Source organism: Lytechinus variegatus, chromosome 11 (assembly GCF_018143015.1).
Source record: "Lytechinus variegatus isolate NC3 chromosome 11, Lvar_3.0, whole genome shotgun sequence".
Taxonomy (NCBI): domain Eukaryota; kingdom Metazoa; phylum Echinodermata; class Echinoidea; order Temnopleuroida; family Toxopneustidae; genus Lytechinus; species Lytechinus variegatus.
In genome coordinates, this window is record NC_054750.1 from 23,735,089 (window position 1) to 23,751,891 (window position 16,803).

Sequence of the window (16,803 nt, forward strand, 5' to 3'; positions counted from 1 at the left end):
CCATGAATACATTCAATGCATGTTCGCACTCACAAGCACGCATCTACCCACACACGCACAAAAACTTCAGCTTGCCACACCTTAAATATAGGGCCTATCATCTCACACCCACACTGTAAAAAATGAAGTGTTAATTTAGCACTTACGCTGCTTGTATAGTGACTGCACTACGAGTGTTGATTTTCTAGTTCAAATTTAAACTAGAAAACCGGCACTCGTAGTGCAGTCACTATACAAGCACCGTAAGCGCTAAATTAGCACTTCATTTTTACAGTGCACAATTATGCATATTATTTTTCATGCAGTTTTTTCACTCGCAAACACTTTCAAGCAAAAGCCAACAATGCAATACCCATAGGGCAAACATCCATACCCACGTAGCGCCTTCATACGCCCACACCCACTACCCTTATCGCACGCTCACACCTACAAGGACCCCACACCCAACCACAATCATGCACTGTAAAAACTGCGGTGTTAAAACTGACACCAATTGGTGTAAATAGAGGACCACATCCTGGGTGTTAAAATTACACCCTAGAGATTAAACATAACACCAAAAAGTGTAAATGTAACAACAAAAGGTGTTGTAATAACACTATATAGGTGTAAAACTAACACCACCAATTTAACACCGGTGTAAAATAACTGGTGATGTCCTCTATGTACACCGGTTAACACCACAGTTTTTGCTGTGTGTTCTGTATTGACCTGACCCTTCATGACTATTTCTGCTCGTTTTGCAGCTTTTCAATTCAGACCTCATCCAACACTTTTGAACCCTGCTCTTGTGATGGCATGATCATAACAAGCATGGTATCATTTTAAAGAGAATTAAATGATCTTTTGAATGATGTCAGATATGCATTGTGTAAAATTGGGAGTTGGGAAAATTAATGGCCAAACTCAGATTTCCTAACTTTTTTTATATTCTTTCACCCAAAACCCCACTTTTGCAAACACATATCCATAAGTATCCCACTCTTTAACGTCCACAAATGTATATTCTCCCATTCACACTTATATATCCCACACCCACAAACACGTCCACAAAAAATCGCCCTCACACACTCAATGATGTTAGTGCTTACACTATTAATACAATGGGATAAGTTTTTGTATTATTTGAATCATGGTTAATTAGAACAAACCACACCTATCTCGGGATTTTTAAAGTAGAAACAGCCATTCTAGACTCCATTTCTGGATATCATTTTTGGACATATTGGACTACTGACTGTCATTTTAACTGGTCCCAGTGTATTATTTGACCCTTGACACCATGGTTTAGGCACCAAAATCATATCTCCCAGGCGGATATGTAATGGGTTTATCCTCTTTAAGTATCTGCAGCCATTTTGGATTCAATTTTTGGAGGCCATCTTTGATTTATAAAAAAGACTGTCCTTGCAAGGGCGCCGGAAGCGGGGGGGGGGGGGGGCAAGTGCCCGAAATAAAATTTTGGGGGGCAAAACGAGATTTTGCACCCCCCCATGTGCCCCTGAGAGTAGAAAAACGATACATTATTTAAGGACGAAAGTAGTAAAGGTGTACGTATAGTCACATAACTAATCCCTATTGTTCTAAACAATAGAAATATGAATTATGAATATTCTATTGTTGTAAACAATAGAATGTGAAATATTAATAAAGTTATGGAAATATGAAATATGATTATAAATTATGGAAATATGGAAATATGAAAATATGAAATATGGTTATGAATTATGGAAATATGAAAATATGAAATATGATTATGAATTATGGTAATATGAATCAATAAATATGAAATATGGATCGATGATAATGGAAATATGGATCAATAATGAACACGTGACAATGACGTCATGGTCTGAGGAACAGATGACGTCATAAGATTGTGAAGCATAATGACGACATCCACAACAAGGTAGAACAAAAGAATTGGCGGCAAGCCTCGACAAGTGAAAAACGAGACAAAAGTTAGGAAAATAAAACAAACAACGGAAATGACGTCATCCAAACCGAAAGACTCCAAAAGTATTAACGGCAAGCCCCAACAAGTATAAAACAAGACAATAGTTCAGAAATGAATGTTGTTACGAAATTAAAACAGAGGAAAGTAAAGAAAGCGCCACGGGTCCTAGATGTGAGCCCTGCATGGCTGAGTCTTTCGGATGGTGGCATTATGTCTAAAACTCGGTCAATTTAAAAGGTAAATAATTATAATTTGAATGATACTTATATGAAAATAACACCAACCATATACCTTGACACACACACACTCATCCAAGTTCGTTGCCAAATCATTTTCCGAGAAGGCAGGGCATGCATGGACGTGGACTTGTTATATGGGAGAGTGGTAAAGCACAAAGGAAACTTGCCCATTATTTAGGAACTCATAGAGCGTAACGCTAGGGAAATACATTGAAAAGAAAACCGAATGTCAATTTGTATTATTCCTTCCCAAACCACGGCGTCGTGCATCTTGTGCAGAACTGGCACGCGTATTACGTAATAGCCTTTTATGCTTGTTTGAATTGTAAACTTGACTATTTTATCAAACAGATCGATAAAACGAGCGGATGGTATATTTCGACAAATAATCAACTATTTTTATACTTCTTTAACTGACTTCTCATCATTTTGTTCATTCTAAAATTCGATAATTTCTACTTTCCACTCTTCGGTGCCTATTTTTCTTTCACCAGAGACACATTGATTGTTGATATTTTTTCATACTTGATAATAATAACATTGATAATACTATTAGGTATATTTACCTAGGGAAGCCACTACAGTTCTGAAAACTTCTCCTAGCGGGCCCTGCTATTATTATTATCCCGACTTTAGCTGGGCTGCCGAGATGCTCAAGCATTCAAGGAATTTCTTTCTACAGGGTACCCATTCACCTCACCTTGTTTGAGTGCAGCACAATGTGGATAAATTTCTTGCTGAAGGAAATTACGCCATGGCTGGGATTCGAACCCACGACCCTCTGTTTCAAAGTCAGAAGACTAATCCACTGGGCCACAACGCTCCACGACATCTCGCTCCACTTTCGCCGCGTCATTTCTTAAGTTTCTCCAATTTAGATAATTTGTTAAGTTTCGTCAGTTTCTTCAATTGATTTTCTTTAATCCTTCCCTTTTTCCATGTTCTTTCATTTCACCATTTTCTTCATTTCCTTTCTCTTTCAGTTTGTTCATTTTTTTATCAGTCTGTTCATATCCTTCGGTTTCTTCATTTTCAACATTTGTTCCTTTTCTTCATTTTCGTCAACCATTCCGTCAAACTTACATAACACCATTCCATCATCCCGTCATATCGTCATACATCACTTCATCATTTCGCCAAATCGTCATACCATCGTATCGCCATCCCGTCAAACCGCGAATACACCAACCCATCATTCCGTCATTCCGTCATACCGTTAATTTACCATCCCGTCATTTCGTCATACCGCCATTTTACTATCCCGCCATCTTGTCATGACATCATACCGTCATTTCGTCATACCGCCATATCACCATCCCGTCATACCGCCGTATCACCATCCCGTCATACCGCCGTATCACCATCCCGTCATACCGCCGTATCACCATCCCGTCATACCGCCGTATCACCATCCCGTCATACCGCCGTATCACCATCCCGTCATACCGCCATTTTACTATTCCACTATCCCGTCATGACATCATACCATCATTTCGTCACACCGTCATTTCAACCCATAGGACACCATATCAACGTCATACCAACACATGAAAATCCGTCATGCAGACAAATTAATTTTGATTATCATTTCAACATTTCATCCACATATTTGGGGGTGCTGTTTTCTTTTTCATGACACAAGGGAAGGCCAAATTTCACGCAGGTTGGCGATGAAAATATGATATACTCTGGTAAAATTAAGGCACGATGAATACAGTGTGATGTTGATGTATCAGAACTTTTATTATTCCAATCAAAATTTTCAATATAAATTGTACCACTCATTATTTACTATGATACTCTTTTTTTAATATTCATTATTTTCATTTATGTTCATTTCTAGATGCAAGATTTGTTTTGTCAAAATTTTGTTTTTATATGATTTTCTTGATCAGTTTGACTGGCAGAGATTTCAATTGATTTTCTTTCCTATTGCTATAATTGATTACTATATATGTTTGTAATTCTATGTATTTTTATGTCATACAGGGCTCGATTGTAAAACAGTATTTAAATCACTGATGGGGCTACCCTGTTGAAATGAAGTTGAATAAATAAACAAATGAAATAAATAATCTTGGAAATACATATGCAATGAGCATGCATGAGTTCTTCATTACTATCATCTGTATAACACAATTATGTAGGTCATGAGTCGGAGATAATTTAAGCAGTTCTGTATTTTGAAACATAGTTGAAATAAAATGCATTTATCACTCAATTTTGTGATTTATAATTAGATCTTCTACAGTAACACATTTATCTACCATCTCTATGTCCTAATCTCAGTTATCGCTTTCTTCAGTCCCTTCCATATCTTCGTCATCATCAGCATCATCTTCAGCTTGATATTGGAACAGTCCGTCGAATTTTGTTCCATGTCTTGCTAGGACTCTTTGAATTGCTTTCCTGACATCCATACCCTTTTCTACTTTTTCGTTGAGATCAGATATGATTTCCTGATTGGTTTGGTCTTCTTCAAGAAATAAGCTGTGCCTTAGGAAACTGGAGTAGCGTTCGAAAAAGATGCGTTTAATAGCCCATAGTACTTTCACATGAGCCCTTTCTTTAGCTTCGTCACCACGAATACCCTTGGATATATATTTATCGTACTTTTCATCCCTCAGTTGCTCTGTAGCTGACAACGCCTCTTCGTACCATTCTTGATAAGCCAGGTTGTCCGCAGGTTCGTCTTCGTCAGGGATCTCTGTATTTGTAGATTCCTCTTCTCCTTCCTCTGTTTCAGAGTCACTTCTTTCAGTGTTTTCGTCGTCGCTTTCTCCTCCAAAAATGCTGGAATCTTCATTGTAATCAGTCACATCTCCATCATCTCCCATTTCAGGGTGTGCATCTCTTTGATGCCTCTTCAAGTCGTAGTTTCGACTATACGACTTTTCACACAGTGAACAGCAGTAACGCTTTACTGTATCGCGAGTATTCATGTTTATCCAATGGATTCGAACTTGCAAATGATGAGATAGAAACGATCTTTTCCCTTTTATTGCATTTTAACTTGCAAATGTCAAGTTTTATATCGAACGCCGCATAATGACCTCGTATTATTTCTACTGCGCCACAACTGCCAGAATGGTGCAATGACTGTATGACGGAATGGTAAAATGGCGGTATGACGGGATGGTAAAATGACGGGATGGTGATATGGCGGTATGACGGGATGGTGATATGGCGGTATGACGAAATGACGGTATGATGTCATGAAAAGATGGCGGGATAGTAAAATGGCGGTATGACGAAATGACGGGATGGTAAATTAACGGTATGACGGAATGACGGAATGATGGGTTGGTGTATTCGCGGTTTGACGGGATGGCGATACGATGGTATGACGATTTGGCGAAATGATGAAGTGATGTATGACGATATGACGGAATGATGGAATGGTGTTATGTAAGTTTGACGGAATGGTTGACGAAAATGAAGAAAAGGAACAAATGTTGAAAATGAAGAAACCGAAGGATGTGAAAAGACTGATAAAAAAATGAACAAACTGACAGAGAAAGGAAATGAAGAAAATGGTGAAATGAAAGAATATGAAAAAGGGAAGGATTAAAGAAGATCAATTGAAGAAACTGAAGAAACTTAACAAATTATCTAAATTGGAGAAACTTAAGAAATGACGCGGCGAAAGTGGAGCGAGACGTCGTGGAGCGTTGTGGCCCAGTGGATTAGTCTTCTGACTTTGAAACAGAGGGTCGTGGGTTCGAATACCAGCCATGGCGTAATGTCCTTCAGCAAGAAATTTATCCACATTGTGCTGCACTCAAACAAGGTGAGGTGAATGGGAACCCTGTAGGAAGAAATTCCTTGAACGCTTGAGCATTTCGGCAGCCCAGCTAAAGCCGGGATAATAATAATAGCAGGGTCCGCTAGGAGAACAGTTTTCAGAACTGAAGTGGCTTCCCTAGGTAAATATACCTAATAGTATTATCAATGTTATTATTATCAAGTATGAAAAAATATCAACAATCAATGTGTCTCTGGTGAAAGAAAAATAGGCACCGAAGAGTGGAAAGTAGAAATTATCGAATTTTAGAATGAACAAAATGATGAGAAGTTAAAGAAGTATAAAAATAGTTGATTATTTGTCGAAATATACCATCCGCTCGTTTTATCGATCTGTTCGATAAAATAGTCAAGTTTACAATTCAAACAAGCATAAAAGGCTATTACGTAATACGCGTGCCAGTTCTGCACAAGATGCACGACGCCGTGGTTTGGGAAGGAATAATACAAATTGACATTCGGTTTTCTTTTCAATGTATTTCCCTAGCGTTACGCTCTATGAGTTCCTAAATAATGGGCAAGTTTCCTTTGTGCTTTACCACTCTCCCATATAACAAGTCCACGTCCATGCATGCCCTGCCTTCTCGGAAAATGATTTGGCAACGAACTTGGATGAGTGTGTGTGTGTCAAGGTATATGGTTGGTGTTATTTTCATATAAGTATCATTCAAATTATAATTATTTACCTTTTAAATTGACCGAGTTTTAGACATAATGCCACCATCCGAAAGACTCAGCCATGCAGGGCTCACATCTAGGACCCGTGGCGCTTTCTTTACTTTTCCTCTGTTTTAATTTCGTAACAACATTCATTTCTGAACTATTGTCTTGTTTTATACTTGTTGGGGCTTGCCGTTAATACTTTTGGAGTCTTTCGGTTTGGATGACGTCATTTCCGTTGTTTGTTTTATTTTCCTAACTTTTGTCTCGTTTTTCACTTGTCGAGGCTTGCCGCCAATTCTTTTGTTCTACCTTGTTGTGGATGTCGTCATTATGCTTCACAATCTTATGACGTCATCTGTTCCTCAGACCATGACGTCATTGTCACGTGTTCATTATTGATCCATATTTCCATTATTATCGATCCATATTTCATATTTATTGATTCATATTACCATAATTCATAATCATATTTCATATTTACATATTTCCATAATTCATAATCATATTTCATATTTTCATATTTCCATATTTCCATAATTCATAATCATATTTCATATTTCCATAACTTTATTAATATTTCATATTCTATTGTTTACAACAATAGAATATTCATAATTCATATTTCTATTGTTTAGAACAATAGGGATTAGTTATGTGACTATACGTACACCTTTACTACAGACGAAAGTAAACGATGAAGGCACTTTTCTGCCTAAAAATTGTCATTTCCATTGTCAAAAATGAAAAAAAAAATCCCCTTGACGGAGCAATTACATTATCATAGTAAGACTCGCGTCTTTTGACGAACAGTTCCTCTGTGAAACATACTTTGATAAGCCCCTTTTCCATCTCATTACAGTGTGATAACGTTTACCTTTTCATGAATACATTTCAGAATAAAACCGAATGGCAAGCTAATTTTTTTATATCTAAAAGTGCAAATTATGAAAAAGATGGATATCTTCTCAGATAAATGATTTGATTTTATATGTTTCGATCTAAAAAGTGAAAAAAAAATCGAGCACGTTTTGAAATAAAGAGATGGCTGTGTATTTATGCAAAGCGCGAGCGATTTTTTATTTTTATACTATGACCTGAAAGTTTTCTTTTTTCCCAATTATTCACCTCCCTTCCATCATTCAACTTTCTTCCCGGTCCTATCTTTCTTCTTATTTTTCGCCTCACCTTCCGCCGCTTGGCCCCCTTGATCTACCTATGATGACCCCTCCCAAGGCAGGAATTTTGTTTAAAAATGGAATATAAGTCTCGTTAATATGGCTTATGCCGAAAGGGTGAGTGATGTCGCGTTAGGGTGCGTCAACGCGAACGCGAAGATTCGTCCAAAGCCCCCCCCCCCCCGGTTTGGCCGAAAGGGTGCGTCGGGAGCGCCACAGCGCGTCGCGTTCACTGGACCGCGCCCTTTCGTCCAAAGCCCCCCCCCCCCGGTTTGGACGAAAGGGTGTGTTTAATAACAATAAAAAAATAAATAAAAAAAAAATATTTAAAAGAAAGCTGAATATAAGGTATTTTGTCAAACATTGCCAAGTTGCACGTAAAATAGAGAATTTCAATCATTTAAAGCATTGACAATTTGAGGAAAAGAAAGAAAAGTTTAACTAATAATAATAATGATAATAATAATAATAATAATTATGATAATAAAATCAGATACCCACCCTTGCAATAAGCCACTTGGCGCCATTTTTTCACTCCAAATTGATATCCATAAATTCACTCTTTGGGGTGAAAATTATTATTATTATTATAAGTATTATTATTGTTATTATTATTATTTTTATCATTATAAGTATTATTATTATTATTATTATTATTATACAAACAAAACACGCACATATTATTATTATTATCATTATACACACAACACGCACAGATACACAACAGATACATCTCCCAGTGAATTTGAAAGTGAATTGGCTTAACAAAGGAACATTCTCGTCTAACCGTCTATGCACTAAATTTACTTATAAGTATCCTGAGGCGATTTTTATCCGTCATTTTTATTAGTTATGAAATTGACAATGGCAATCGATGTCATCAATGTCATCACTCTTTGGCTGGCATATAGGGCTAGATGCAAGTTCGAGAATAGTTGGGCCGGTATGCCTTTTCTTTTCCTAACCAAGTTCTTAACAAAAACTATTTGTTTATATATATTTCGAAATTCGAGGATACATGTGTATAATTTCGATTTTGAATTATGTATTTTTCCATAATAAAAGAGCACAAATAGTAGGGGGACATTTGATATTATGTACCCCCTTTCAAAAATGGTAGGGGGACGCGCCCCCCTGGGATTTCCGCCCATGGTGAGGGGGAGCTTTTGCATTTTCTAGATTAAAATTGAAAGATTTCGTGCACACTTTTGGTGAATTTTGCCCTCTCGATCGGCGGCCCTCGGCTGCGTACGGTCATGTTTGTCATCTTAAAGTCTTTAAAAGGCCTATATTACATTGGTTTGAAACAACTGAGTTTGCATTAAGGCTCGTAATTTGCTGGAATTGCGACCCTGATCATGAAGAAACACCAGTCTGGGTCAGAAGGGAGGAAACAGAAGGAGCAAAAAGAACTCCAAGACTGTTTAATTCTCAAGAAATTTATTTTTGAATGCTCTTAGAAATGCAACTTTTATAGATAATTTTTACACTAAGTTCTTAACGTGGGGGGTCCCACACCCTCTCCCGCTCGATCGCTTCCGTATCTCACGCTTTCAAAAATATTGTGCCCCCTTCGGGATTTTGCCCCCCCCCCCTCAAAAAAAAAAGTGTTCCGGCGCGCCTGTGTCCTTGTAACTTATCCAAATGTTCTACATGGACTTTACCCCTCAAATCATTGAATAGGAACCAAATAAAACTCCTCTAAAAATAAATTATGTAAGATAATCACCATACTTTTCTAAGGAGGAGGGGGAGTTACACTCTAAAAACACGAAGTAAAAATTTAGCACTTAAAAGGATGGTCCGGGCTGAAAATATTTATATCTTAATACATAGAGTAGAATTCACTGAGCAAAATGCCGAAATTCCATCAAAATCGGATAACAAATAATAAAGTTATTAAAATTTAAAGTTTAGCAATATTTTGTGAAAACAGTCATCATGAATGTTCATTAGGTGGAATGATGATGTCACATCTCCACTTTCCGTTTTGTTATGTTATTACATAAAATCATAATTTTTATCATTATTTCATACTTGTATGAATATGTCTCCCTTTTAATGAAATAAGTTGCAGCAATAAATATCTAATTTAAACCATTAAATCAGTTGTCAATCCAATTTTTATAGTTCTTGGAGGAAAAATTTGAATAAACCTGATTTCATATAATAAAATACAAAAGAACAAGTGGAGATGTGACATCATCAGCCCACCTAATTAATATTCATGACGACCGTTTTCACAAAATATTGCTTAACTTTAAAATTCAATAACTTTTTTATTTGTCATCCGATTTTGATGAAATTTTTGACATTTTGCTAAGTGAATTCTACTCTATTAATTAGGCTATAAATATTTTCAGCCCGGACCATCCCTTTAATGTGTAGTGACTGTACTTTGAGTGCTGATTTTCTTGTTTCAAATTTGATTAACTAAATCAACACTCAAAGTGCATTCATTATACAAGCCCAAAAGTGTTGAATAAGCACTTCATTTTTTTAGAGTGTATGATTGTAAATGCAGGATTTTTCTCATTAGAGGCCTGAACCCCCCCCCCCCACATTGCTTATGGATATATGATCTCAAAAACATTGTAAATTATTATCATACTTAACACGTGCACAGAATGGAGCCATACTCCTGTTATCTTGCTTTTCATTTGCCTGTTAGCAGTTATTATTCTAGAGGAACTGACTAGCGCAAAAGGTCGAAAGTTTTTAAGTGTCCATCTTGAATATTATAAAAAAATAACCATGTCAACTGAGAAATTTTAACAGCTATTTTTACAACTATCACACAATGGTCTCACAACTCTTTCAGCATTTATTAGATTTATTCTCACATTTATTTCTTAATCAGGGTAGCCCCTATCGGTATGCTCTTTTATTTGGGACCCTGTGTAACATAAAACAATTGCAGGAAAATAAAAATATATATATATGTATTGGTATATACGTATTGGGCGACAGTTTGAGAAAAGGAAAACAAAGGAGAGAGGTGAGGAAGAAAGCGTGATGTAGAGAGCCAAGAGAAAACTCATCCGAATTATTAAGATACTGTCATTTACATCCCAACATGATACACAATACCCCTTGCTGAAAATGAATGTATTTAAACAAATGAAGCAAAATTCAACAAACTAAATGCTGAAAAATTCATCAAATGTGGATTAAAATATATCTAAATTATTAAATTCAAAGGCTATCAAGCTTGCACTAACAAACAAGTAATGTGCATTTGTATTTACTCACTTTCCTTTTTTCTTCTGATACACAATCATAATTATTTTTATGATTTGAAAAGTGAAAGTTGCAGCAATGAATATCTTAATCATTAATTTAGAATTAAATCATTCCCCCTTTCATTCAATGAAGACAGAGCATGAATAAATATAATTTCACATTTTAAAATCCAAAGAATTCGGGATACATCATGAGCTTAATCATGAAGACATACATATAACCTTTTCACTGAAATTAAGCAAAACGTCACAACGTCGTTATACTTTGTCCGATTTATTAGAACCTTTAGGGTTTTGTCGCATTTTACTCTAAAATGAGATCAGTTTCAGCTGCAACAAACTGTAACCATGATATGAAAATCATGTCTTCATTATATTTTTTAGTTTGTCGTTAAGTTGGATCCTTAAAATTCCAAAACAGATTTGCTTGATTTATTTTATATTCTAGCATATGCCCATATATCCAATATGTTCAATCAATTGATTACTTTAACGTCAATGTGACTTTAATTTTGTAATTGAAAACGTTATATAATTACACAAATGTAAAACTTAGTTTTAGTAATATAATGACAGAGAATTGGGAGCTATCTGATAATGCGTAATAGTGTCTTGATTATATCAAGTGCCTTAATAAAAGAGTAAATACACTAAAATGTGTCTTGATTATAAAGTGTGTTAACAAAAAAAGTAGGTATACTAAGAATGTATCCATTACTCACAGTCACCTAAATGTTTACCAGATTATCCATATAACATAGCCATGATAACGATGATTATTCTTCATTGTAATGTTAATCCCCATATCGTTTGCTGATTTCACAGAATAATTCCATTCAAATTTAACCACTTAAGGATGTTTAGCATTGTTTTTTTTTACTCACCATTATATGCCGAAAATTTAGCTTCGAGGTTTTAGCAATTAGGTATCAGCACTGGCCGATCGAGGGGAGGGGCAAAGCGGGCCCGTGCCCCCTTTTTTAAAATGTGTAATGTAAAAATGCCGTTAAAACAAAAGTGTGCTTTCCCCCCTTTTGAAAGTAAAGACTCTTTTTTTTGCTTATCAAATTTGTTCCTGGACGAAATGTCCTTAATTTTTGGTTAGAAACCTTTTTTCCCTGTCAAATTGTCAAAAATTGGCTGAAAAGTATCCATAGACCTTTTTTAAATACTTCTGCAATTTGAGAATATTTTATTTTACAGTACGACAAAGTATGATAAATGTGAAATGGTAAGGTAATTTGTACCTTTTAAAGGATACAATTTTTGCGAGATTTTGCTGTATATTACAAGACAAATTCACATGACCGAAAGTGCTCATGATTTAAAAATAAACACCCCCTATTTTAATATCTACACGTCTTAAGTATATCCTCACACAAAATTTCCATTTTTATGACAATTACACGAGGTTTAAATAAAGTGCAGCAATTATTGTACTTCTCAAATTTGTTATAGAAATATTTTTTTAATATATTTTTTTTTGGTTATAGAAAATTTTTTTTAAGAGGTGTTTTCAATTTTCCTTCCATTTTCAAAAACCTGAAGCCTTATGAGGGAAAACGAATAGCAATATGAATTAATTCTCGATCTCAAATATATAATTCTGAATTATTCCCTAAAATTTGATACAATATACATGTATTTTGCCTAAGCAAACACAATGTAGTAATCTTGTGAGGTCTAAAAATTCCAAAATATTTTGTACGCGCAATTTCTAAGAACATCCAACTAGGTGAACTCCAATTAAATCGGAAAGCAAAAAATAAGCACATGAAATTCATGCTGTCGATTTTGCATATTTTGAATATTCAGGTGACAACTAACTCTGTGTGAAATCTGGTGAAAATTTAATGGATTTATTTTAACTATGGAACGTCCCTAATATTCATCATCCTCATGTAGAGGGTCAGGGGTTTCGTAGATATCTTCTGCTGGTTGTTGTACAGGAAGTTGGTTGTATCGGGTAAGGGGTTTGTTTACTCCACTTTTTCTGGGTTTCGTTTGAAGACTCCTCCACGCCTCCACACTTCCATTGGTATGTGTTCTATAGGCAAGTTATTGTTATAAATATCACTACCTTTTACGTCTTTAGATGATGGATCCAATGACGGAGATTATTATCACCATGATGATGAGGAGTAGGATGCCAGAGACTGATGTGATTATAAGTGTAAACTTCATTCCACTGGGCGGATCTTCTGAAATTGATAGTGAGATTGATATTTATGTTAGGAACTTTGTTGCCCGAACAGAAATTGATAAAATCCAGAAAGAACAACTCCAAATCACAATTTGCCCGTGTAAATGAAATGCTCGGTCATGCGTGCATTGTGAACGTTGAGATGGAATTCAAATACAAGAGGCATGAGAGGGGAAGCATATTTTTTCATTGATTTACATCTCATGAAGTAAAATTATGATCATTTATTATATATTGCACTGAATTACGGTTTCGCTTTTCTTTTTTTAACCGTATAATGCAGTGTACTTTTCCATATATACCTATATATACACCGATATGCTATTCACACTGCACTTTTTGTCCTAAATTGGTGGGGCTAAGGGGGGGGGGTCTTAGCCCCACCAATTTCCCGGGGTTAAGCTTAACCCACTTCGTTTTCACACTACGTTTTAGCAAAGTAGGCTAGCACGGTAAATAGTACGGTACTATCTGGCCCTGCAAAAAAGTAGGGTTAGCCGGCTTATTGTGGTGCTAGCACCACAACCATGACAATTGCGGTGCTAAGAGATGCAGTGTGAAAACGAAACAGGGCTAAGGAAAGTGGGGCTAAGCATTAACCAATCACAGAAGTCGAATTGCACGTTAATCACGCTCTGTATGGTAAAATCAGCAGTATTCATGAGCTGAGGGATAGTCCGGGGTTAAGGCATTAACCACGGTTGAGCAGATAGTATGGGGTTAAGAAAGACAGTGTGAATCGAAAAAAGATAGTATGGGGTTAAGGATAGTCCGGGGTTAAGGATAGTATGGGGTTAAGGAAATGCAGTGTGAAAAGCATAAGAGTGTGATCAATCTTGGTGTTGTACGTGTACGGGTCTCCTTCATAATTATATTTAAGATCAAGAGTATCAAAAGTATTGAGAGGGCTGTAGCAAGATTAATACCAGTCTTCGTCAAGCTTTCAGGCACATGCCCTTTTAATTTTTTTTTTTTTTTTTTTTTTTTGGGGGGGGAATATGTACTATATGATACATTTATACATTATTATCTTTGTATATTGGTTTAGATCCTGATGAAGGGCAAGTGAACCTTGACGAAGACTGGTATTGATCTTGCTACGGCTCTCTCCATACTCTTGATCTCAACGCCTTTTCAAGTCGCTGGCATCAATAGCCATATGCGGATTTAAAAACCGCATATACTGTATGTGTCCTTAGTGGATTTATCATTGTTTTTCACAGAAAAATTCAATGAAACACTGATAGACATACCAGCTTTTAAAGTAGTCTCGGGTGGAAAATCAATCCAGTCATGGATTCCGAAGTTGTTTGAACAATTGATTTTGACGGAGTACGTGGTTCGTGGAAGAAGCCCCGAGAGGCTAACTGGTGGTTCGGTGTTGATACTGACCGATCGAGTGTTGCAGCCTTCTGTAATAAGTGCAGTACATCCATCGAAGAGACCAACCCCATCCTCTCTTATAACCCAGGATACGACGAGTTCAGTGGCCTTTACCGTGACGAAATGAGGGTTGATCAAAACTGCAGAGGGAGTAAACACATGAGGACCAGAGTAATTTATAAAAACAAGATGACATTAGGACAATTGCATTTAATGCTACCTAAATATGTAGACCATTTTTGAAAAAATCAAGGAGTTGGAATGAATAATAACCCACAAAGAAAGAAACCAAAATAGATGACTCTTTCATCGACTTAAAATCTAATGTTGTCAGCAATTTTCCTTCTGAAATCTTCCTTATACCCCCTTCCCCGCCATTTGTTGTTTAACCTCTTCTATATTTGTGTGATATAGGTTGACTACCTAACCCGGAGTGATAAAGCTGAACAAAAAAATGTGCGTCAATGATTTCACGAACCGGCACATACCTCATTTTTGGGGGTCAAATTTTCGAAATTAAGTTGTTTGCATTTTCTGAAATCCCGTCATATAACTATATAACTTAATGACAAAATGTTAGCTAAGAATACGTATTATCTTAACAATAAGAGTATATTCAGTTTTCGCACGAAACCGGAATTTACGAAGTGGCATAAACCATTTTTTCTGTACTGTCTCTGGAATGGCTCGCAGGATCCATTATTACCCGCCCGAACCCGACTTAGATGCGTACACAGCCCGTATGCATTGTACACTGTAAAAAATAATTAGCTAATTTAGCACTTACAGCGCTTGTATATAGACTGCACTACCGTCCGAGTGCTGATTTTCTAGTTATAATTTGAACTAGAAAATCAGCACTCGTAGTGCAGTCACTTTACAAGCTCTGTAAGTGCTAAATTTGCACTTCTTTTTTTATAGTGTAAGATTTTACCATGGACCTACTAGCAAGAATAGGTCCATGATTTTACGAACTGGCTCAAACTGTGGTTTTGTGCGGCTAATAAATGATGCGCGTGACAGATACCGCGTTTACACTTGATCGGCTTTTGGTTCAGAACCGCGAGCCGATGCAAGTTAATCGCGTTTACACGCTATGAAAAGCCGATGCAAAAGCCGATTAAGTGTAAACACGATAATTATGAAGTGATCTAAACACCCTGCTTTCCATACAAATTATCAGTCTCTACGTACCCTCTTCATGTAAAATATATGAAAGCGCGAAGTTTTGAGCGTCGGAAAAACACACAAACTTGAACGCGAATCTCGAAATCGTGTTTTGAGACAAGCGGAGGATTATACTGGTTCATAAAATCACTGACGTAATAAAATACCGCCCTACAGATTTTGTCAAATTAAATGTTTACGCCTTCAAGCAAAGTATCCCTCAGATCTACGATTCATCAGCCTTAATTTCTAAACTATCCGTTCTTTTGAATAGAGGCTGCATAATTTATGTCTTTGGATATGACTATATAATTTTATTAACATTCTTCAAATTCAGAAGGAAAAAAGCATTAATTTAAAAAAGAAACGGCTATAAAAAAAACTCTCGCATTCAAATACCTTGGAGTCGACGTGTATTCGTAGCACTATCCGATTCCGAAATATCGTTCAATGTTCTATCGCTTGATCCTGCTCGGTATAAGAACGATTCATCACGACCTGTGGCGTATACGACAGCACGAAACCTGGGGTAGATCGTCTGTCCGTCGTTAGTGATGACACGATCACTTTCTACGGAATATCTACCATCTGTAACAATACACCATCTTGAGCACATTTCAGTTCCGTTGAGTATATTTAGAGAATATTCCTCTATCCACTCTATCTACAAATTTGTCATTATAAAACAACGACAATGAAAATATATCAACAATAATTCCAATACTAGTACTACTACTACCACTTCTTCTACACTGTAAAAAATAATGCGCTAATCTAGCTGCACTTACAGTGCTTGTATAGTAACTGCACTACAAGTGCTGATTGTCTAGTTTAAATTTGAACTAGAAAATCAACACTCGAAGTGCAGTCACTATATAAGCACTGTATAAAGTGCTAAATTAGAACTTCATTATTAACAGTGTAGTTTCATAACATTTTAAGAATTCGTGATATTATTGTTATAATATTA

The 16,803-nt window shown here is 36.3% G+C and overlaps 1 protein-coding gene across 1 annotated transcript; it reads right to left on the bottom strand.

Moving 5' to 3' along the window:
• Window positions 1–12,626: 12,626 nt before the first annotated feature.
• Window positions 12,627–16,497, bottom strand: LOC121423413. The gene is made up of 3 exons (XM_041618740.1): window positions 16,233–16,497; window positions 14,537–14,806; window positions 12,627–13,281 (listed from the first exon to the last, which is right to left on the bottom strand). Exons 1-3 carry the CDS (start codon window positions 16,447–16,449, stop codon window positions 13,172–13,174), a joined length of 597 nt encoding a protein of 198 aa, XP_041474674.1. The 5' UTR covers window positions 16,450–16,497; the 3' UTR covers window positions 12,627–13,171.
• Window positions 16,498–16,803: the final 306 nt, after the last annotated feature.

Bases quoted from the DNA above. Each gene is read 5' to 3' on its own strand.
- LOC121423413 (XM_041618740.1), bottom strand. From the start codon at position 16,449: ATGTGCTCAAGATGGTGTATTGTTACAGATGGTAGATATTCCGTAGAA. The intron at 14,807-16,232 runs GTATTTGAATGC...CTCCCTCTGCAG, and splicing joins GAATACACGTCGACTCCAAG to TTTTGATCAACCCTCATTTC. The intron at 13,282-14,536 runs GTATGTCTATCA...TATCAATTTCAG, and splicing joins CGAGACTACTTTAAAAGCTG to AAGATCCGCCCAGTGGAATG.